Source organism: Pezoporus occidentalis, unplaced genomic scaffold, assembly GCF_034315485.1.
Source record: "Pezoporus occidentalis ecotype Australia unplaced genomic scaffold, CSIRO_AGI_Poc_V1 ctg92, whole genome shotgun sequence".
Taxonomy (NCBI): Eukaryota; Metazoa; Chordata; class Aves; order Psittaciformes; family Psittacidae; genus Pezoporus; species Pezoporus occidentalis.
Window position 1 is genome coordinate 2,899,116 of NW_026916284.1, and position 17,406 is coordinate 2,916,521.

Here is a 17,406-nt window from a genome sequence, read left to right on the forward strand (position 1 = left end):
GATGGCACACCTCAGCCTTAGGAAATTCTGCACTGCACGTGGTTCCGAACGCTACAAACACAAGGTGAAGCTCAGAAAGAGGCTGTCACTGGGCTCTAAAGGTCACTGGCAGAAGGACTGAAGTTAAATGAAATGGGAAAACATTGTAACATTTGGCCACCAACTTATCTGAATGTTCAGACAGATTTGTATCAAGTTGCACTGATTCCACCCTCACATGGTCCTTGGGAGTGGAGCACTGAGCTGAAGGTAGCCTCCCGCTTCCACTAGGAAGTGGACACAACGCAGTCACTCACTAAGGCATAGGAAAACCTCAGCCAAGATAACAAAGCAAAGAGAACTGTAGTGCAGAATTCCATAAGGTCTACCCGAGTTGAGCTCTCTATAATGTTTACTCACAGAGGCAACGTAGATTTGCAGTAACCAGTTGCGTTTAAATGCACCATTCAAAACAAGCTTCTAAAATGTGATACTATAAAGGCGCCACCTTAAAGTTCTCCAGAATGCAACTGTGCATAATTTTAAAATGGTTTCATAAATTTATTTTAAACATAACATGAGAAGGTGTTAAAACCGGTGTAATAGCTTCTTAGAATTTGGAGGAAGGGATTAACAGGGAGATATTCAGTACCCTTCACCAGCCCCCAGCACTCAGCCGTGTATCAGGGATGGGCTTTGAGGATCAGTCTATAACACCAGCTTGGCGGATCTTTCTCTCTGCACCAAATCCCTGCAAGGAAAACACAAACAAGTAACTTTTAGCTCCAGCCTCACACTTTAAAGTCAACCTGTTCTCTTCCAATCCAGGACTGACTGAGCACGCTGCTTCTAATTAGCCACATTTGGCTTCAGGAACACAGACAACACAGGTTCTGTGGGTTCCCGGATGCCTCAAGAGATTCCAGCCACTTCACTTTTGTTTATCAAGTGGTGGCAGAACCTCCTTTGAAAGCCAAATTGATGTGAAGACATTTCACTATCTCTGAGAAGGGGAGCAGGAGGTTTATAAACAAACCTGGAGAGCCATCTCTTGTGTTAGAACATAAGCAGCAACTGGCTGCTTTGATGCTGCATGCTCTTCAAACCACAGCATACATGATTGATTGACACACGGGACAGCACCCTGACATCATGTAGAAATAATCTCATCTCTCACAGCAGGCAAGTCATTCACTGCGGAATGAAGGTGGACACTGCGCTTCCAACCGTTCATGTTTCCAGAGGAGTCAGTTTTATGCCATTCAGGTTCAAACCCAAACTGCAGTTACTCCACAGTGCAACCTTTTAGCTTATATACCTTTGAGTTATCGGGTCCCCGAGGCTGACGAAGAACTGTGAGCCGAGGAGCATTGGCATCATCCAGATTAATGCTCTTTAAGCGGTTAACGAGTCTGTCAGGACGTGGGGCAGCGACAGCCTTTGCACCTTCACTGTAACAGAGTCAGCCACAGAGAGTACGGGTCACTTCCCAGAGCTGATGTGAGCTATTCACTGTCCCCATTAGTATCACCCATCCTGTGCAAAAGCAGACCTCAGTGATGCCACATAATTCTGCTTCAAAACCATTCCTTTAAGCACAGGGCTACAAAACAGCAGTAGCTCAAACTCCTCAAAAGGGTATTCTGTAGTGAGTAGAGGTGTTGCATTTACTCTCATGTACATCTAAATAGTATTTCCTACGTTTCTGTTTCCTTTAACTGCAACAATAAAAGGCTTACAAGTGGTCAGTACACAATGGCATAGCATCAACATCTCTAAATGATGGCAGCTCTTGGGTGAGAGGTTCTCACTGAAGCCAGAAATTCAGAGCTCCCAGTCTAAGAACAGCTCAGTTTAGAAGAGGCTTGCACCAGCCTGCTGTGATGCAGACATCATGCCAGATTAAGTCACTTGAATTGTAAATCCTCACCAGACACGCCATACGTTACAGGCACTGCATTTTCCTGTGCGCTGGTTCAGGATTACAGAGAACTCCACTTCATCTCCAGCCTGCAGTTCCACACCATCCTGAACTTCTTTGACATGGAAGAAGAGCTTTTTGCTGTCACCCACTTCATAGTTAATGAAACCAAACTGAAAACCAACATATCACAAGGTTATTTTTTTTTTCCTCTGGATCTAAACAGATTCAATGACTTACTCATTATTGCAGTTTAATGGCTTTTAGAAGTAGAAATGCAATTTCTACACTGATCAGAACATTCTGCTGGAAGCAATACTTCTGGAAGTCTAGGCACTCTTGAGTTGGTAAAGTCACATTTAAACCCCAAAACCTATTGAACAAGTTTTGAAACCTGCCAAAGTCCTGGCAGCATTCTCAGTATTAAACTGAAGAGTGCTGCTGCATGTTCTTTTCCAAGACTCCTCTTTATACAGCAGAAACCACTCCACTTGTTGGTCTGTCCCAGGTGTAAGTAGTTGGTTACTCCCATTCACCATTTTACTTGGCAAAACTCACCCCTCTGGCAATGACTAGAGCTTAGTGCTGCAGAATAGCTGTAAAACCAGAAAGCATCACAGCAGTTAATTTTCAAAGAATTGTGAGATGCAGCTGGCCAGGTTACGATTATCCTTTGTGTTTCAGGTGGTCTGCAAGCACTGTCTGCTTAATGCTGGGAAGCAGCTTCTAAAAGCAGAGTTTGCACCATTTTGTTTCTTTTTTAAAACCCTTCTTTAAATACCCTGTTCTGCAAAAACTAGTTAGAACAATTTCTAGGACATCCCAGAAACAGGCATTCAGAATCAACTGATTTTGATCAGGAACTGCTGCCCAGTAGCACCAATGAACCAGTAGAACCAAGTACTGCGTTCACCTTCCCTGAAGCCACATGACACAGGTTTGCGTAAGCCAGTGCTTGGGTGACACAAACCTGCTTCCCTAGGACCAGCACACAAAGCAATCCATCCCTGCCAAACAAGATTCCTGGATTAAAGTGCTGAAGTGGGTTTTCATCTGCTCTATGCCACGTTAACTAGTATTTCCTGTGAACGTGCATCACTCACCTGATCTTTCACACATTCCACTGTAGCTCTGCGGAATGGTGTGATGTTAACAGCCATTGTCTGCCCATTTTGACCAAGAACACAGAGCTGAAACTTTACAGTCTCTCCCTTTTGCAGACAGTCACCTTTGTTTGCCATTCCAACAATTCCAAATGGATAAACCTCTCCCTTCATCTCACCTAGAGGAGGAAAAAGCACAGGATAATTGAGAGGCATCCCTTCCTACCTGAGGGCATTCAGAACTTATTTCTGATACTAGAAATGCTGCTTTTACTATCAGCTTAGTAGTATGAATATACTCTGTAGGATATCTATCGACACCTCTATTTACAGTTTATTAAGCTTCTATACTTGTGCATTTGTGAAAGAACTCTTGTTACTTAAAATCTTACCATCCTCCATGACTTCAATCATGCCCTGGTATTCAGTCTGTGTGGGATCTACACTCCTCAAAGGACGAATTACTTTACCAGAGTAAACAGTTGGATCAGCTTCTTCAGTGATACCATTCACTGAAAACAGACAATGGAAGAACAGGATGTTCTTTTCATACTTTAGTGGTCAATAACTTCCTCTTTTTAAACTAGTTTGCACTGCAAGACACTGAAGGCAGTGCACTATCACCCACTAGCACTGGAACAGCTTTAACACAGCAGTAATGACAGCTTTTATAATAAAGACCACACTGATATTTCAAACACTGAAGCAGAAAACCACTGTTTTTTTGTGAAACTAGAGATCACTGAATCAAAGTATTTTACTTCTTTTCCACTGCATTCCCATTCCCCACATATTTTAACCATTCAGTAACCTTCAAGTATGCTTTTTCTTTTCCCCCCAAATCCTTAATAACCCCAGCTGCATACCTCCTGCAAGGCACAGCACAGTTAGGGCAATTATTAATTTGGCTTGTTCTGCCATTAGCTCCCCTGTTACAACCCTTCAATTGAAGAGGACAAAGTACAATAAAGGTCTAAAGAGTTGCTACTGTCCACAGGGCTGTTGGTCTACACTTGTCTGTTCTCTGGAAACATAAGTAACAGCTTTCAAGAAACCTATGACCACCATGTTAAGCATCATCCTGTTGATCTAAGCTGCAGCTGTAAATGGATTATTAACAAACTTTATCCATCCACACCTGCCAAGAGCCTTGTAAGCAGAAAATACCAGGCAGAGTCTTACCTGCATGTGTTTTGTTCACCTTTTCTGCACTAACTTTGTTTCCTTTGCCTTTTGACAAGCTGTATTCAACAGTGTCTCCAAGTTCCAGGCTATCAATATCACCACAGTATTCACTAGACAAACAGAATTATGGACAACTTTCCTTTAGTTATGTAATAACATGATATTCATTCAACATTTACATAAGTTGATCAGAAACTATTTAACTACTTCAGTACCTCCCATTTCCATGAAGCATTTCAAATATACAATTAACTGTATTTTCTGGCCTGGGATTCACAGGGATAGAATACCAAGGCTGCTGACTAATAGAAAAGCCTGAACCAGCCAAGCAAAGATAATAAATGGAACTTGAGATACCTAGCACATACGTGTGAAGTCCAGATGGGTTTAACAGTAAACCAAAAAACTCTGGCCCCCAACTAAACAAACCCACACAAACAAGCAAGTAATAATAAACTGTCATTCACCTGTAGTGGAAAAAGATCTCCTTATCATGGTTTGCTGTTTCAATAAATCCAAAGTTATCTTTCAGGGCTGCCACATATCCCAAAAGCCTCTTTGAGCTGTAATTGCGTCCTAGCATTCTGACGGAAACAGCTGTCTGCAACCCAGTTCTCTTCACTTCACACACACAGAACTCAACCTGTTGAAGAGGTGCATGTCAACACTAGACAGAAAAAAAACAAGCAAACCACCACAAAAAAAAAAAAAAAAACAACTCCAAACCATCTCATTTCAAAGCTGTGTAGCTCTAATCAATATCTACACTCACCAGGGAAGCAGTTTTCTAGCCACTACACTCACCAAAACATCTGTCAGTCATTGACATTTACTACATTCCAAAGAGTAGCAGTCACAACTAGCAGTACCTGCAAGGCAAGCCAGCCTCCAGCACTCAGCTTTTAACCCATTACAGATGAGAATCTTTCTGTTCCTGTGATTTGCCTCCTTACACTACACTTGCCATTAGTAACCCCCAGTGAACATGTACTGAGCTTCACCCACTTGTTTCAGGTTTTTAAAGACAGTAACTGGTGCCTTCCTAGTACAGCTCCTGATCACTGGCAGTTTTTAGGCTGCTCTTCCAGATCTCCAAGCTCTTTTTCCCCTTCCATTATCCCTCATGCTAAGTTGCTCACAATGGTATGTTCTCCCTCTTCACCATTCATCTCAAAATCTCTATGCCAATTTCCTCTTAATTATTCCCAAGCAGAGCCCAGTGTCTTGATGATAAGAATTCCTTGTTTTAAAAGCTTCATTTACACATTAGGACACTATTTTCACATATGTATCACCAGGTTTCAGGATATTATTCTTAGGTATACAAAATATTACGCATCTCAAACCTAGGACAGATGAAACCGGTAACATTATGCAGATGCCTTGCCCTTCGTTTGTTCCAAGAGGGAGAACAAATCCAGTAACAAGGCAAAGAGAAGCTCCCACCTCACACTGCACAGAAAAAAAATATTTCCCAATGGTATACTTAGTTATATTGCCTTATCTCCTATCTGGGGATTAGCAGATCCTTCCACATCCTTGGCCTGGTAAGGAATGGTCAGTTTTACTCCACAGTCATCATAAACAATTATTCCATCCTCAGCTTCCTAAAAATAAGACATCAGAATTCAGCAGTGTCTCATTTGTAAGTGAGCAAGTTCCCTGTATACAATTCAAGCACTGATCATTTGAGCCACAGTGGTTTGACAGTAACTGGTGAAAAACGCAAGAGAGCAAATGACTCTAAGAAGTTTTAAATGATACAATAAAGGAAAGAAGAGTATTACTACTATTTCCAGTAGGCACTTATTGGCAGTTTAAGTACTCTGGTATTGTTTAAAACAACCTGACAAAGCAGAGGTTCTCCTCTAGCCCTAGAAGCTTTACTTTTATTCTATCTAGTACCTTACTGAGTAGAAGGTAGAAAGAAACTTCTTACCGAAGTTCCTGGAAATTATCCTCAACAATATAATCATTAATGATTTTTTTCTTATCTTGTTTCACACAGGTTAGTTTGTGCTGACTGCTGTTGTTGGCTATTCAATGTATTTCACATTTATACAGGAGTAAGAATGCTTCAAAAAATGGAATTAGATTTTTAAGCAAACAGCCTCAGGCTCCAAAGCCAGGGATGCAGAACAGGTACTCCACAAGTAGAAGAGCTTTAGCAAGAAGAGCATTAGCAAGTAGTAGCATTACCTTCTCTTTGCCTTTATTTGGGCTAGCTGCTTTGGCTGGAGTGGCTTCTTTGTCTATAGTGCCCACAAAACGATGGTCTGATTGGGTGTGGAAAGAAACCGTGCCCTTTGGAAGCTTCTTAATCCTTATAGCATGATTTCTTTGGGCAGACAACATATCCTGGAAAACAGGATCAATCCGATTGTAGACAGACTGCATGTAATACCTTTTAAAAGTAAAGATTTCTCAGAAGTATTAATCTCACTTACAGGAACAACAGTAAATTCTACTTCATCAGAAATATGGAGTTGATTCCCATCCATAATTTCACTGAAGTGAAAGAACATGCGAGCATCCCGGTCCACACATTTAATGAAGCCAAAGCCATCTCTCATTGCTGCAATCACACCCTGGTAACAGTCAAAGGAACAATTACAATTTTTGTACTACGTGACACCTGTCTGCAGGTACTCCATGTGTGTTTGAGGAGTACATAATCTGGACACAAGGCCTGAATGCTATGAAAACATTTATTGGTTTATGCGATATGCTGCCTTGCAAACTGCAGTGTTAATGGCTATGGTCAATCTGAAATGCAAACAAGTTGTACTTACCTGGTTTCTCAACTTAATTTCTTCTTAAGAGTGACACGGAAAAGATTAAGCCATTAACAAGGACTACTACAGTTAAGGAACCTGGCACTACTACTACACAGAGAACAGCTCTACAAATTCATAAAGCACATATATGCAAACTAAACATACAAGAACTTATACAAAGAGAAAATAAAAGCAGTGGTCAAACGGAAGTTTAAGAGAAAGTCCATCAGATTTCCAAATGAAATTGCTGAAAGAATTCATTATTCAAGTTAGGAAGAACTACAACAAGATCCTGCCAGAGGCACAGTGCGAGACAGAATTCACAAGCATGCTCAGTTCAACCCAGTTCCTACAGAGCCTTCAGCAAGTCTCAGCAAAGGCTTGTAATACTTAAATGGCAACACAAAGATAATTTCCACCTTTGGGAACATTCTCTTGCATAGCATCCTGAGCTTTCCTAGCTCCTATTCAGCTAACACTTGCCAGCCCAACGAGAATTCGATTCAGGCAAGCAACTATACCTGGCCATAGTAGAAACATAAGTCTATAGGATAGAAAGCCAAAACCCAAGAGGCTGAAGTTCAGTGGTTTTCTTAAAGCAAAGGCTCCCTAATCACAGCAGTCTTATCACACTGGTATGTAACTGGTCTTCAGTTGAAAAGGCAGGCAAACTCACAGTGTAGCTGGAACAGAACCAGTATTCCAAACTACAGGAATAAAAGATACTCTATAATACTGATTAGCACATCCACCTTAGTCTTATATCTAAGGATTTCAGAAAAGGCAATGGAACACACTAGTGATTTTTACATTCAAGTTACTGTTTAAGACAAAACCCTCCCTATGTTTTACTTTGACTTCCCCATAAGAATTAAAAGAGATACTTGCCATTTCCCTAGTTTCATTGGTAAACTGGAAAGTATTGGGAAGAACCTCAATATTGGTGGCTCGTTCCAGTTTGTCACGTCTGTCTGTTGAAATATTGAATCGAACGTGGTCACTTTCCAGCAAGGTCACCTTGGATTTTGTATCTTTGTCTCCAAATGGAAGTTCTTTAGGAATCACAAAGTCAACTTTGATGCGGCCAGGTAATGGATCACTCTATAGGCAGAACACCCAACAGAAGACATTAGTTCACCTGCAAGAGTCAACACAACTGCACAAGGCACTGGTATTTCTGCCAGCTATTCTAACAGAAGTATGGATGACACCACATGCCTGCTGGAGTCAAACCACTATGTTCCATTTCTACCACTCCTCATTTGAAATTTGCTGTACATAGCCAAATTAAAGGTGTCTTTGTTGTGGTTTGCTGGTTTGGGTATTTTATTTAAAGCACCAAGCATGTTATTGCCAAAGAAATCAAGACTATTTCAAGAACTGAGTTTATAACCATGCTTACAACACTTCCAAAAAGCAGAGTCTTACCAAGTGTTCAAAACACACAAGAAACCCCACCCCAACCCCTCCAAAAACAACAATGCAGACTGGCCTAAAGCCATAAGGGAAGTACTCTTTCCTCTAAGGCAAACATTAATGGTCAAGTTATCTGTCAAACATGTCTTTAAGTGTTAATCTTCACAGGAATCCTGAGATCAGGCATTTCCAGCAAGTATTTTCTCCCCTTTTCCCTATCCTTTTGCCTTAAAGATTCATCCTAAACTAATTAAATTCAATGGGAAGTATGTAAAACATTAAAGAAAACACTCCCCAGTGTAGCACTACCCTAATTCTTGCTTTTCATCATCTTTAGAAAAATTGTGTACTGTGACTGCTATGAGTGGTTGTAACAGGTTAAGCCCAAACTTACTCCTTCACTCTGATACAATGCTTATGCAGCAGACTGTTACAGGGAAAGGGACCACTTACTGCTGGACTGGAATTCAACACAATCAAAAAAACTTTTCACATAAACTTCAGTAAATACTGAAATTCACCTGGTTTTTGCTGGGTACTTTTGGAATTACTTTGGTTACAGTTCCTTCAAAATGTTCGATGCTGATATCTTCAAAAATGACAGTTCCTTGAGGCAGCAGTCTAACATCTGTTGCAACTTCTTTACCCTAAAAGCACAAAATCAGTCAGACACCCATAGAGATGAGGTAAAGAGCCATTCTCCCATGAACCTCCTCCCTCCTTTTACAAGTGAATTTGAGAAAACAGACAGCTGTCCAGTTATGCTCTAGCATCGTCTTCAGTTTTCACTGGATTTCATCTTACATTTCTGTCTTTGATTGTAAACTCCACATCATCACCAGGCTGTAAGGCTTCTAGGTCACCTTTAAATTCACTATAGTGAAAGAATATCTCCTTCACGACATCACCCCTCTCAATAAATCCAAAGGCTTCCTAAGAACAGAACAGAGTGTTTAATAAATTGCCTATTCTCTTAACGCAGCAAGTTCTATCAAAGACAATAAAAGATTATGACACACCAGCATAGCAGATTCATAAGTGCACACAGCAAACAGACAACCATGAGAAATTAAGATACAAATGGAAATAAATAGGACTTAATTTGTTAAGATTTGTATCAAAGATCAGCTGTTTCAAACAGTTTACACCCACAGCTCCAAGCTGTTAATAGCTCTTAGCACCCTAAATATATTACTATAATACCACATTTCAGAACAGCATTTCATTTTCTAAGCAAACTTGAAAGCTGAAGCACCACTTACTTTCATGGCACAGACTACTCCTTGACAGCGGGCTTGTTTCTTTTTTAGTAGCATAATGTTACGAGCACTTACAGCACCAGTACTAGAGAGGAAAAAAAAGTAAACAGAGGAAACCTGAAATAACTTAAAACTGCAGCAAAAGTTAAGATTATTTCATAACGTCATTTCAATTCTTGGAACAGGCATTAATTCTGCCTGCCTATTACCCCAAGTACAAAGGCAGAAAAGCAATACCAACTTACTGTTTATTTGTATCAATTATAAAGTTAATTTTATCTCCTGTTTCCAGCTGTACATTTCCTTCAACGTCCTCTGGGGTGTAAGTCAGGTAAAATACCTCCTGTAAATTAACATTCACTGACATTATTACTTAATATTTGCAGAATAACAATTTCAAAGAAAGATTAACACAGTTTTAATAACAATACCTGCACTAAAAAAAAAACTGAGTTGAGAAAATGGAAAATGCTCAAACATGGCATGCAAAACCACTCCTTTTTCCCCATCATGCTGCTTGGATGAGTCTTTAACAAGCAACTTAAGTTGGAAGGTTTTTATGTGGCCATCTTGAAATGTCAGTTTCTAAACTTTAGTCTTCAAGGTAAGGATACATGAACATTACAAACCCAGCTTCATTAAGTTTTAAAAGAGAAAAAACAACTCTGTGGCTTTATATAAAGTTCTCCACAGATATAAGCTAGCAAGCTGTGGAATTAACATTTTTGCTTGTAGAATTACCAAAGCATAGGGGGTTTTGGCCAAGAACTAGAGCTCTTAGCAATGTCAGCTGTCTACATTATAAATTGCATCACATTTTTTGCTCATAGACCACAGTGATGGACCAGTGAAGAGTTCAAGTAAAACATGCAAGCTTTACCCCATTACGTTCGTAGCATACACTCCCTGTTGGACTCTGACCCGGGGCAGCTGGAGATTTACTCTCTAAATTGTGAGGAACAGCGCACACAACCTACCAGCCAAAAACAAATAAAATCCGTTGCTAGTCATTTCAGGAGCAGCACTGTTGAATACAACATGAATCTCAGTATCCCCTGCTATACACTCATGGATGCACTTCCAGTGTGCAACAGGGAATGCCACATTGCCAAGTTTCACTCTTACAGAGCATCTGGTGACTGTAAGAATGGTTTGGAGCTAAGGAAGAGCTCAAACAGAACCTCTGATTTTTTTTACCAGAACAAAGATGTATTTCAGTGTAACAGTACACCATATTTGGTTAATATGCATGCTAAATGAATTTAGCCTTCAGTACCAGAGTGAAGCATGGAAATTACGCATGCATAGCAAACAGGCACTAACTTGTCCATTTATTCGTTCTTCAGGTAATATTTCTGGTTTTATCTTCACCAATTTAATAGCAATGGGTTTTCCAGTTCGGCGGTCAGAAGACACTTCAAACTCAACATCATCTACAAGACAAACACACACACACACACAATAATGGTGTCACAGTTTTGTTTAGGGGTTTTGTTTTGTTTTTTTTAAATCACTAAATGGTGACATGTGCTAATCCACTGCTTGTAGCCAAACACAAAGTAAAATCTCAGTAAAGCGCATAGCCAAACACAAAGTAAAAACCTTGCTTTTGTTACCAAGCAAGGACACGCTATTTGCAAATATTTATCTGGTTATTCACTCCTGCTGCTAACAAACTACTCTATTGCAATGGCTTGCCCCTGAGTTACTCCCTCCTCCTGCCCTGCTCAATGTAAAGCAGAGTTCAAATGGAAGTGCAGACAACATAACACATGCCATTGAACAGTTCAGAACCTTTGCTGCCACATTCATCAGTAGCATGAAGTAGAAGCCTGCCCATTCTGAAACACAACTGGCCATCCTCAAACTAATTCTAAAGAAGAAACACTTCTTTAAGTAGATTCTTCCCCAGTCAAAGCACTTATTTCCATCTCAGTTATACAAATTTGACCTAACACCATACCTCTGCCAGAACAGTCACAACTACATTAATGCAAGCTGCACAAAGCTTAAGTGTTGCAAATGTCTCTCATCAGGAGTGGTGGGTTAATTCAGTTGTCTCTTAGCCCACCAGAAGCAACAGCACCCATCTGATTATGTCACAAGACAAAAGTATTTTCTATGGCAAGTGAAGGAGCCTGGTTTTCACTCAAGAAGCTCTGGAAGTTGCCTCATTACCTCCTACTTTGAGCTCCTGTAAGTTGCCATTATACTGCGAACAGTGGAAGAACAGCCTAGCTTGCCGTTCTGAACACTGAATGAAGCCGTAAGAGGTCAGCAGTTTTTCTATAACCCCAGTCTCACGCAGCGCTGCCGAAGTACCATTGGGGTACCCGTTGTGTCCATTGTTGTGGAGCAGGTTTGGATCAAAGCTCATCTGGTTAAAAGAAAACATAGGGAGGGAAAAAGCCACAAAACCCACTTATTGACTTAAAATAGGTTTGTTTTTTCCATGCCCACATAATACAGTAACTATTATTAACAGAAACACAAAGGGCTTGTAGAAGTTATTGTAACAAGCAAATTCTAGAGCACCAAAACAGTCAAGACAATCATCTCTAGACAGGCAACATATTTATAAAACAGGCCAGAAATACAACACCAAAATAAATACTGTTTAGACCAAACCAAACTTCTGACTTTCTGAAGCACTGCACCTCAAAGTACTCCCACATTCACTGTTTCACACCAGAGCCAGGAAATACCCAAAATATCTGCTCTTCCAAATTAAGCAAGTTTAGGAAAAATGCAACAGTTCTGAACCAACAGATTCAGATGCAAGCATGTTAAAAAAGAGCATAACAAAAATGTCAAATACAACATCCATTTATACAGATCACCAGGAGGACTGTCATAAAACTGTGCTTTAAGAAGCTTCTAGTAATAGGCTACTACCTATTAATTACTTGGACCTACAGTATAATGGTTCTCTACTGCACCATGATGACTGCCCAACTCTGCCAACAGTTCACTCCCAACAGCTGACTTCTAAGTAAGTAGTTATTTGAAAAGAAGGGATTTGAATCACAACACTACCATTACTAGAGGACAGAAACATTAATAACCAGCTCTCTAGGGTTATAAGCATCATTAACTAGAAGCATACTGCAAGTACTATTAATTTGTTATACTACTAAAAAGCCAACATAACAGTAAAAATCAACATAAATCCTGTTGGCAACTTATTTCCTATTAAGTTCTGAAATATATATATATAAAACCTTTATATATGCATACCAACCTCGCAGTGATATTCAAATATTGCACTTTCAGTAGTATTAGCCGATTCTTCTGTTTCAGCACAAGTTTCTAAGGATGAAGACTGCTATTATTTAAAAAAATAAGGAAAATGAGAAAGAAAGAAAAAAGATAGCAAGAGAACTTGATCTATTGAGCTAATAGAGAATACAAGTGCTGCTGCCCTTGGCAGTTTCAATACAGCACTGGAGAAAAAGACTACTAGCAGCGCTGGGACGTGCTCTTTTGAAGCTGTTGAGTAGGCACAAACTTCTTGTTTCAGATCAAGCCTTGTGTCTTCAGTGTAAGTTTCCTCTTCTTTGGTCTTGAGTTGTTACAATGTGGTATATTCTTTTCCTGATCTGAACTTGAAGCAGCAGTTTCAGGTGGTAAATTCTGTTCTGTTCCACTTCATACTGGAGAAAGGGAGAAGACACAAAGTATCACTTTAAAAAGAAATTCTACATCAGCCCAGGTGTTCCTACAAAGTTCCTCTACCTTAATACTGCAGGTGTGATCCATGCTAGGCAAGACTGGCCTACAGATATATTTGGCATTCCCATTTTCAGCTTTGTTTTACAAGAAACTATCTCCAAGCCAGTGATGTGGCATTTCCCATTCTAAGCTCTGCATGCAGTTGGGCATTTCAGGAAAGGTACCATTAAAACAGCAACTTCATTTGATAATACAAGTCTTAATCCTCCTATCAATTACTTTATATGCTGCCCCATAATTTAATTACTAAGTGCTTGCACAGACTTTCAGTGTAGCAGCAGGGTGTCTGTGTGGGAAGGAATAGTTTTTGTTGCAAAAGGCAAGTCTAGGACTAACAATACCTGAAGCACCTTTACCTTTGTGTACAAAAAAAACAAAGTAAGTACAGATGCTGTACGCACCCTACACAGCATGTAAGAACTGCAGAGCTATTCTCTGGACTTCTTAAGATAGGGTCTGCAAAATACTAATCACATATAGTTAATACTTGTATAGCCAACACAACAGAGAAGCCTCTCTACAACAGTAACTAGCTTACTTTGTGTCTTCATGAGAAAGTGCCACTACTACATGAAACTGAATCTTACAGAAACAAACTTTTTTGGAATAGAAATCAAAATCATTTTTGATTTGAGTTTGTTGCTTACTCAGTAGATACAGGGGAAAAAAGGGGGGGGGGGAGATTCTTGTAACTATGACTCTATGGCTAAAATACAATATTCTGCAATAATCTAAAGGTGTAAAGCATCAGAACACAATTTCTCCCAAACCATTTCACAAGTCCCACACCAAATGAGAAAAAAAATATGAACAAAGTCCATTTCTCCACTGCAGTGGGGAAAACGGATTTCACAATCTACATCTACCTCTGAATTCCCTTTAGTGAATGTGAAAGAGTCAACTTAAGTGACTGAAACATGAATGTAAAGACATTTAACTTTCCTCATAGTGAAAATGCTGACTGCAGGCAGCTATTACAAATCAGAACTCTAAGCCCCAGCAGCACACAATGGCTGCGTGCAAACTCATCACCTGGTTTTCACACAAGTTGGTATTTCAATGACCTCTCCTCCAGATGAGGCACCTTCTTTTAGTCACCACTCTGAAAAACTTCCATCTGAAATAAGTTCTCATCAGACCATTCCACATACAGGAATGAGGTTAAATAAAGAACTGGATGAGGGTTCTGAGGTTGAGTATCTGGTTTGAAAGATTTGCAGTGAAACATTCAATTATAAAAACATACAAATTAGAAGACATGAACCTATTGCAAAAAAACAATAGGAGCACTAAACTTTGCACAAACCTCCCTATTAGGTTCACACAACTGTTACTAGAATCTCTCACAACACTAGTATTTCTTGGACAGCATTTCAGATCTCAAATGAGCATCCCCTTCCCTGCCCAAGTTGAGGAGGAGTGAAGCAGACATGCACTGAATCACAGGAACTGCACAGAATATCCATGTACTTCTCTCTCATCTAATTAGACTGATATTATTAGAGCTCTACTTGAGCTGTAATTATCATGTTACATTTCTCATTTTCCTGGACATAGAATATATTACATTTCCATAGAATAATCAAAACCCCTCTTCTGTCCAAAGATAACCAAAGCTGACTGTATCAGGTAATGGAGTCAGGCATCAGCTTTTCCCTCAAAAGCCAGTTTGATCTGGTAACAAGGCTGGTTTACCACAGTTCAGAGGGTTGTCAAGCAAACACAACTCAAGTAAAAAAAAAAATAAATCTGTGTGCGTCTGCCTCAAATTCTTTACTTTTTAATTCAGCTGCTATAAATACTCCTCCAAATGGTAAACACTCGAAGCAGCTGCCCAGCCCCCAAGTCACACTGGGTTCACATTGTGTATTTACAGCTGAAAGGATTAATGCAGACAGGGCAGAGCCATACACATCCTGTTCTTGAAGCCTTTCAGGTGCACATTTTGCTAACTGACAGTAAGTCACATAAAGCTGGCCACAGCTTCAAACAGGCTCACAGCAGAACCTGCTGGATTACCACCACTCATCAGGCTCACAGCAGAACCTGCTAGATTACCACCACTGCTTTATCTCACTTTTTCTTCAGAAGAAATGGTAACTTCAAGAACATGCATTTTACTGGATGTAATATGTGCTTCTGGAAACAGCTGTCTCTTACATGACTATAACCAAGTTGTCTAAAGACTGTATTTTTAGTATGCACACACAACACAGCTCTTAGATACTTGGAGATAAAACTATTCCTCATATTTTTGTATGACTATCAGAAAGCAGCACTGAACACTAGCCTGAGCGCCCCAATTGATACCTGACTGCTACAAGATCAGCCACCAACATCTATCTACTGTGTCAGCGAAGTCAATTTTACATCAAAAAAACCCTCAAACATCTATGGGGGGAAAAAAAGTTAAAGAACTTTCACAGACATTTTGTTCCAGTATCTAAAGGGTGGCTACAAAGACCACAGAGACTCCCTTTTGACAAGGAGTTCCTTGGAAAAGATAAGGAGTGATGGGCACAAGTTCCTGGTGAGAGTCCAATTGGACACAAGCGAATTTTTCTCAATGAGAACAACCAGCCATTGGAATAACGTCCCCAGGGAAGTGGCGCATTCCCCAGCACTGGACATTGCTATGATTCAGCTGGACAGAGTGCTGGGACATCCAGTCTAGATCATGGTTTGCCTAGAGAGGTTGGACCAGATGATCTTTGAGGCTCCTTCCAACCTGGGATTCTTAGATCTGCAAAAGCACATATACATACACAATAGTTTAAAAGATACCCATAACCCCCCAAATGCGTTTTCTCTGAAAGGGATGTGGGAAGAGTCCCGCGCTCATTACTAACCCAGACAACAGAGAGCCGGCCTCAGGCCGATGGCGGCTCGGCGGCCTCCAGGGCCCGGCGCGGCCCTCCCGGCTGCGCTGCAGCAAGATGGAGGCCGCGGAGCAGAGCGGGGCCCGGCAGAGGGGCGGTGCCAAAAGCAGCCCCGGCCAGCGGCGCGCCGAGGGGGGGCCGCGGTGCGCGGGAGGGGGACAGCACACCGGCCGCGGCCTACGCTATGACAGCGCAAAGGCCGGAAAGGGGCCGAACCAGGCACCACCGCTTCCCGGCCCAAGGGAAGGGCAAGGCCCAGTGGAGGGAGTGGCCGCCGCGCCGCCCGCCCCGCACACAAAGGGGGGCGATGGCGGCCGCTCCCCCACACACAAAGGGATCGGGGCCTCGGCCCTGCGCCGGGCGGGGCTGGCGCGCAGCACGCCGGGAGCCGCGGTCCCTGCCGCACCCCCCCTCAGCGGACGCATCACCCCGTCCCCAGGAGCCACAGCGACGGAGCCCCGCCCGGGGCCTGCCGGGACCCGTAGTCCCCTCGGCACCACCCCCGGGGCACCCCGGCGCCCGGCAGCCTGCAGCCCCCAGGGCGCCCCGCTGCTCGCCGGGCCGCGCTGCCCGCCGGGAAGACGAGTTCCAGCGGCGCACCGGCCCCGCCTGCGCGGCCGGACGAAACTCCAGCCCCCAGGAGCCCCGGCAGCAGGGCGTCTGCCCGCGGGGCGCCGGGAAGCGTAGTGCGCACACCGTCACGGCCCAGTGTCCCGCGGCCACTGGCACAACACCCATCCCCGGGATAGGCGGCCTACAAGGCAGGTGCCCACCACCCATCCGTCCCCGCCGCGCTCCGCAAGGCCGAGGGGAGATTGCGGGCACCTCCGCCCCGCTAAGCCCGCTGCGACAAGGGACAAGCGGGAGGCGGACCCGGAGGTGCTCTCTACGCCTCTCGGCGACTCCCGGTTGCCCGCAGTGTCCCCTCGCTTGCCCGCGGGCGGCCGGGAGCGGCCACGGCGCCGGACGAGCCGTACTCACCCCAACAGCTCAGCGCCCCCGCTCCAGCGCCGCCATGAGCAGCACGGCACCGCACGTAGCAATAAATCCCGGCCTCTCGCGAGAGCGGCGGGGCGGAGCCGCGCCTGCACCCTCAGCACCCCCTCGGCGGCACGCTGCGCGTGCGCGACCAGCAGCCGGCCGGCGGCGCGAGCC

The 17,406-nt window shown here is 42.6% G+C and overlaps 1 protein-coding gene across 2 annotated transcripts; it reads right to left on the minus strand.

Annotated features, from left to right (window-relative positions):
• Positions 1 to 516: 516 nt before the first annotated feature.
• CSDE1 (cold shock domain containing E1) lies at positions 517 to 17,355 on the minus strand. Of its 2 annotated transcripts, XM_062605391.1 has the most exons (20): positions 17,233 to 17,355; positions 12,882 to 13,293; positions 11,819 to 12,017; positions 10,964 to 11,073; positions 10,521 to 10,613; positions 9,886 to 9,983; positions 9,644 to 9,725; positions 9,186 to 9,314; positions 8,903 to 9,028; positions 7,854 to 8,066; positions 6,636 to 6,776; positions 6,388 to 6,546; positions 5,688 to 5,795; positions 4,656 to 4,831; positions 4,186 to 4,298; positions 3,396 to 3,515; positions 3,004 to 3,182; positions 1,910 to 2,073; positions 1,298 to 1,430; positions 517 to 730 (listed from the first exon to the last, which is right to left on the minus strand). In XM_062605391.1, the coding sequence occupies exons 3-20, from the start codon at positions 12,015 to 12,017 to the stop codon at positions 683 to 685; spliced, it is 2,391 nt and encodes a 796-aa protein (XP_062461375.1). In that variant the 5' UTR covers positions 12,882 to 13,293; positions 17,233 to 17,355; the 3' UTR covers positions 517 to 682. The 2 variants fall into 2 exon arrangements, with proteins under 2 accessions (XP_062461375.1, XP_062461376.1); XM_062605392.1 differs by lacking the exons at positions 10,521 to 10,613; positions 17,233 to 17,355.
• Positions 17,356 to 17,406: the final 51 nt, after the last annotated feature.

Excerpts from the sequence above, each read along its gene's own strand:
- CSDE1 (XM_062605391.1), bottom strand. The coding sequence starts at position 12,017 with ATGAGCTTTGATCCAAACCTGCTCCACAACAATGGACACAACGGGTAC. Across the intron at positions 10,614-10,963 it reads AAGAACGAATAAATGGACAA|GTTGTGTGCGCTGTTCCTCA; the intron begins GTTAGTGCCTGT and ends TTTGGCTGGTAG. Across the intron at positions 6,777-7,853 it reads CCAATGAAACTAGGGAAATG|GGTGTGATTGCAGCAATGAG; the intron begins GCAAGTATCTCT and ends GACTGTTACCAG.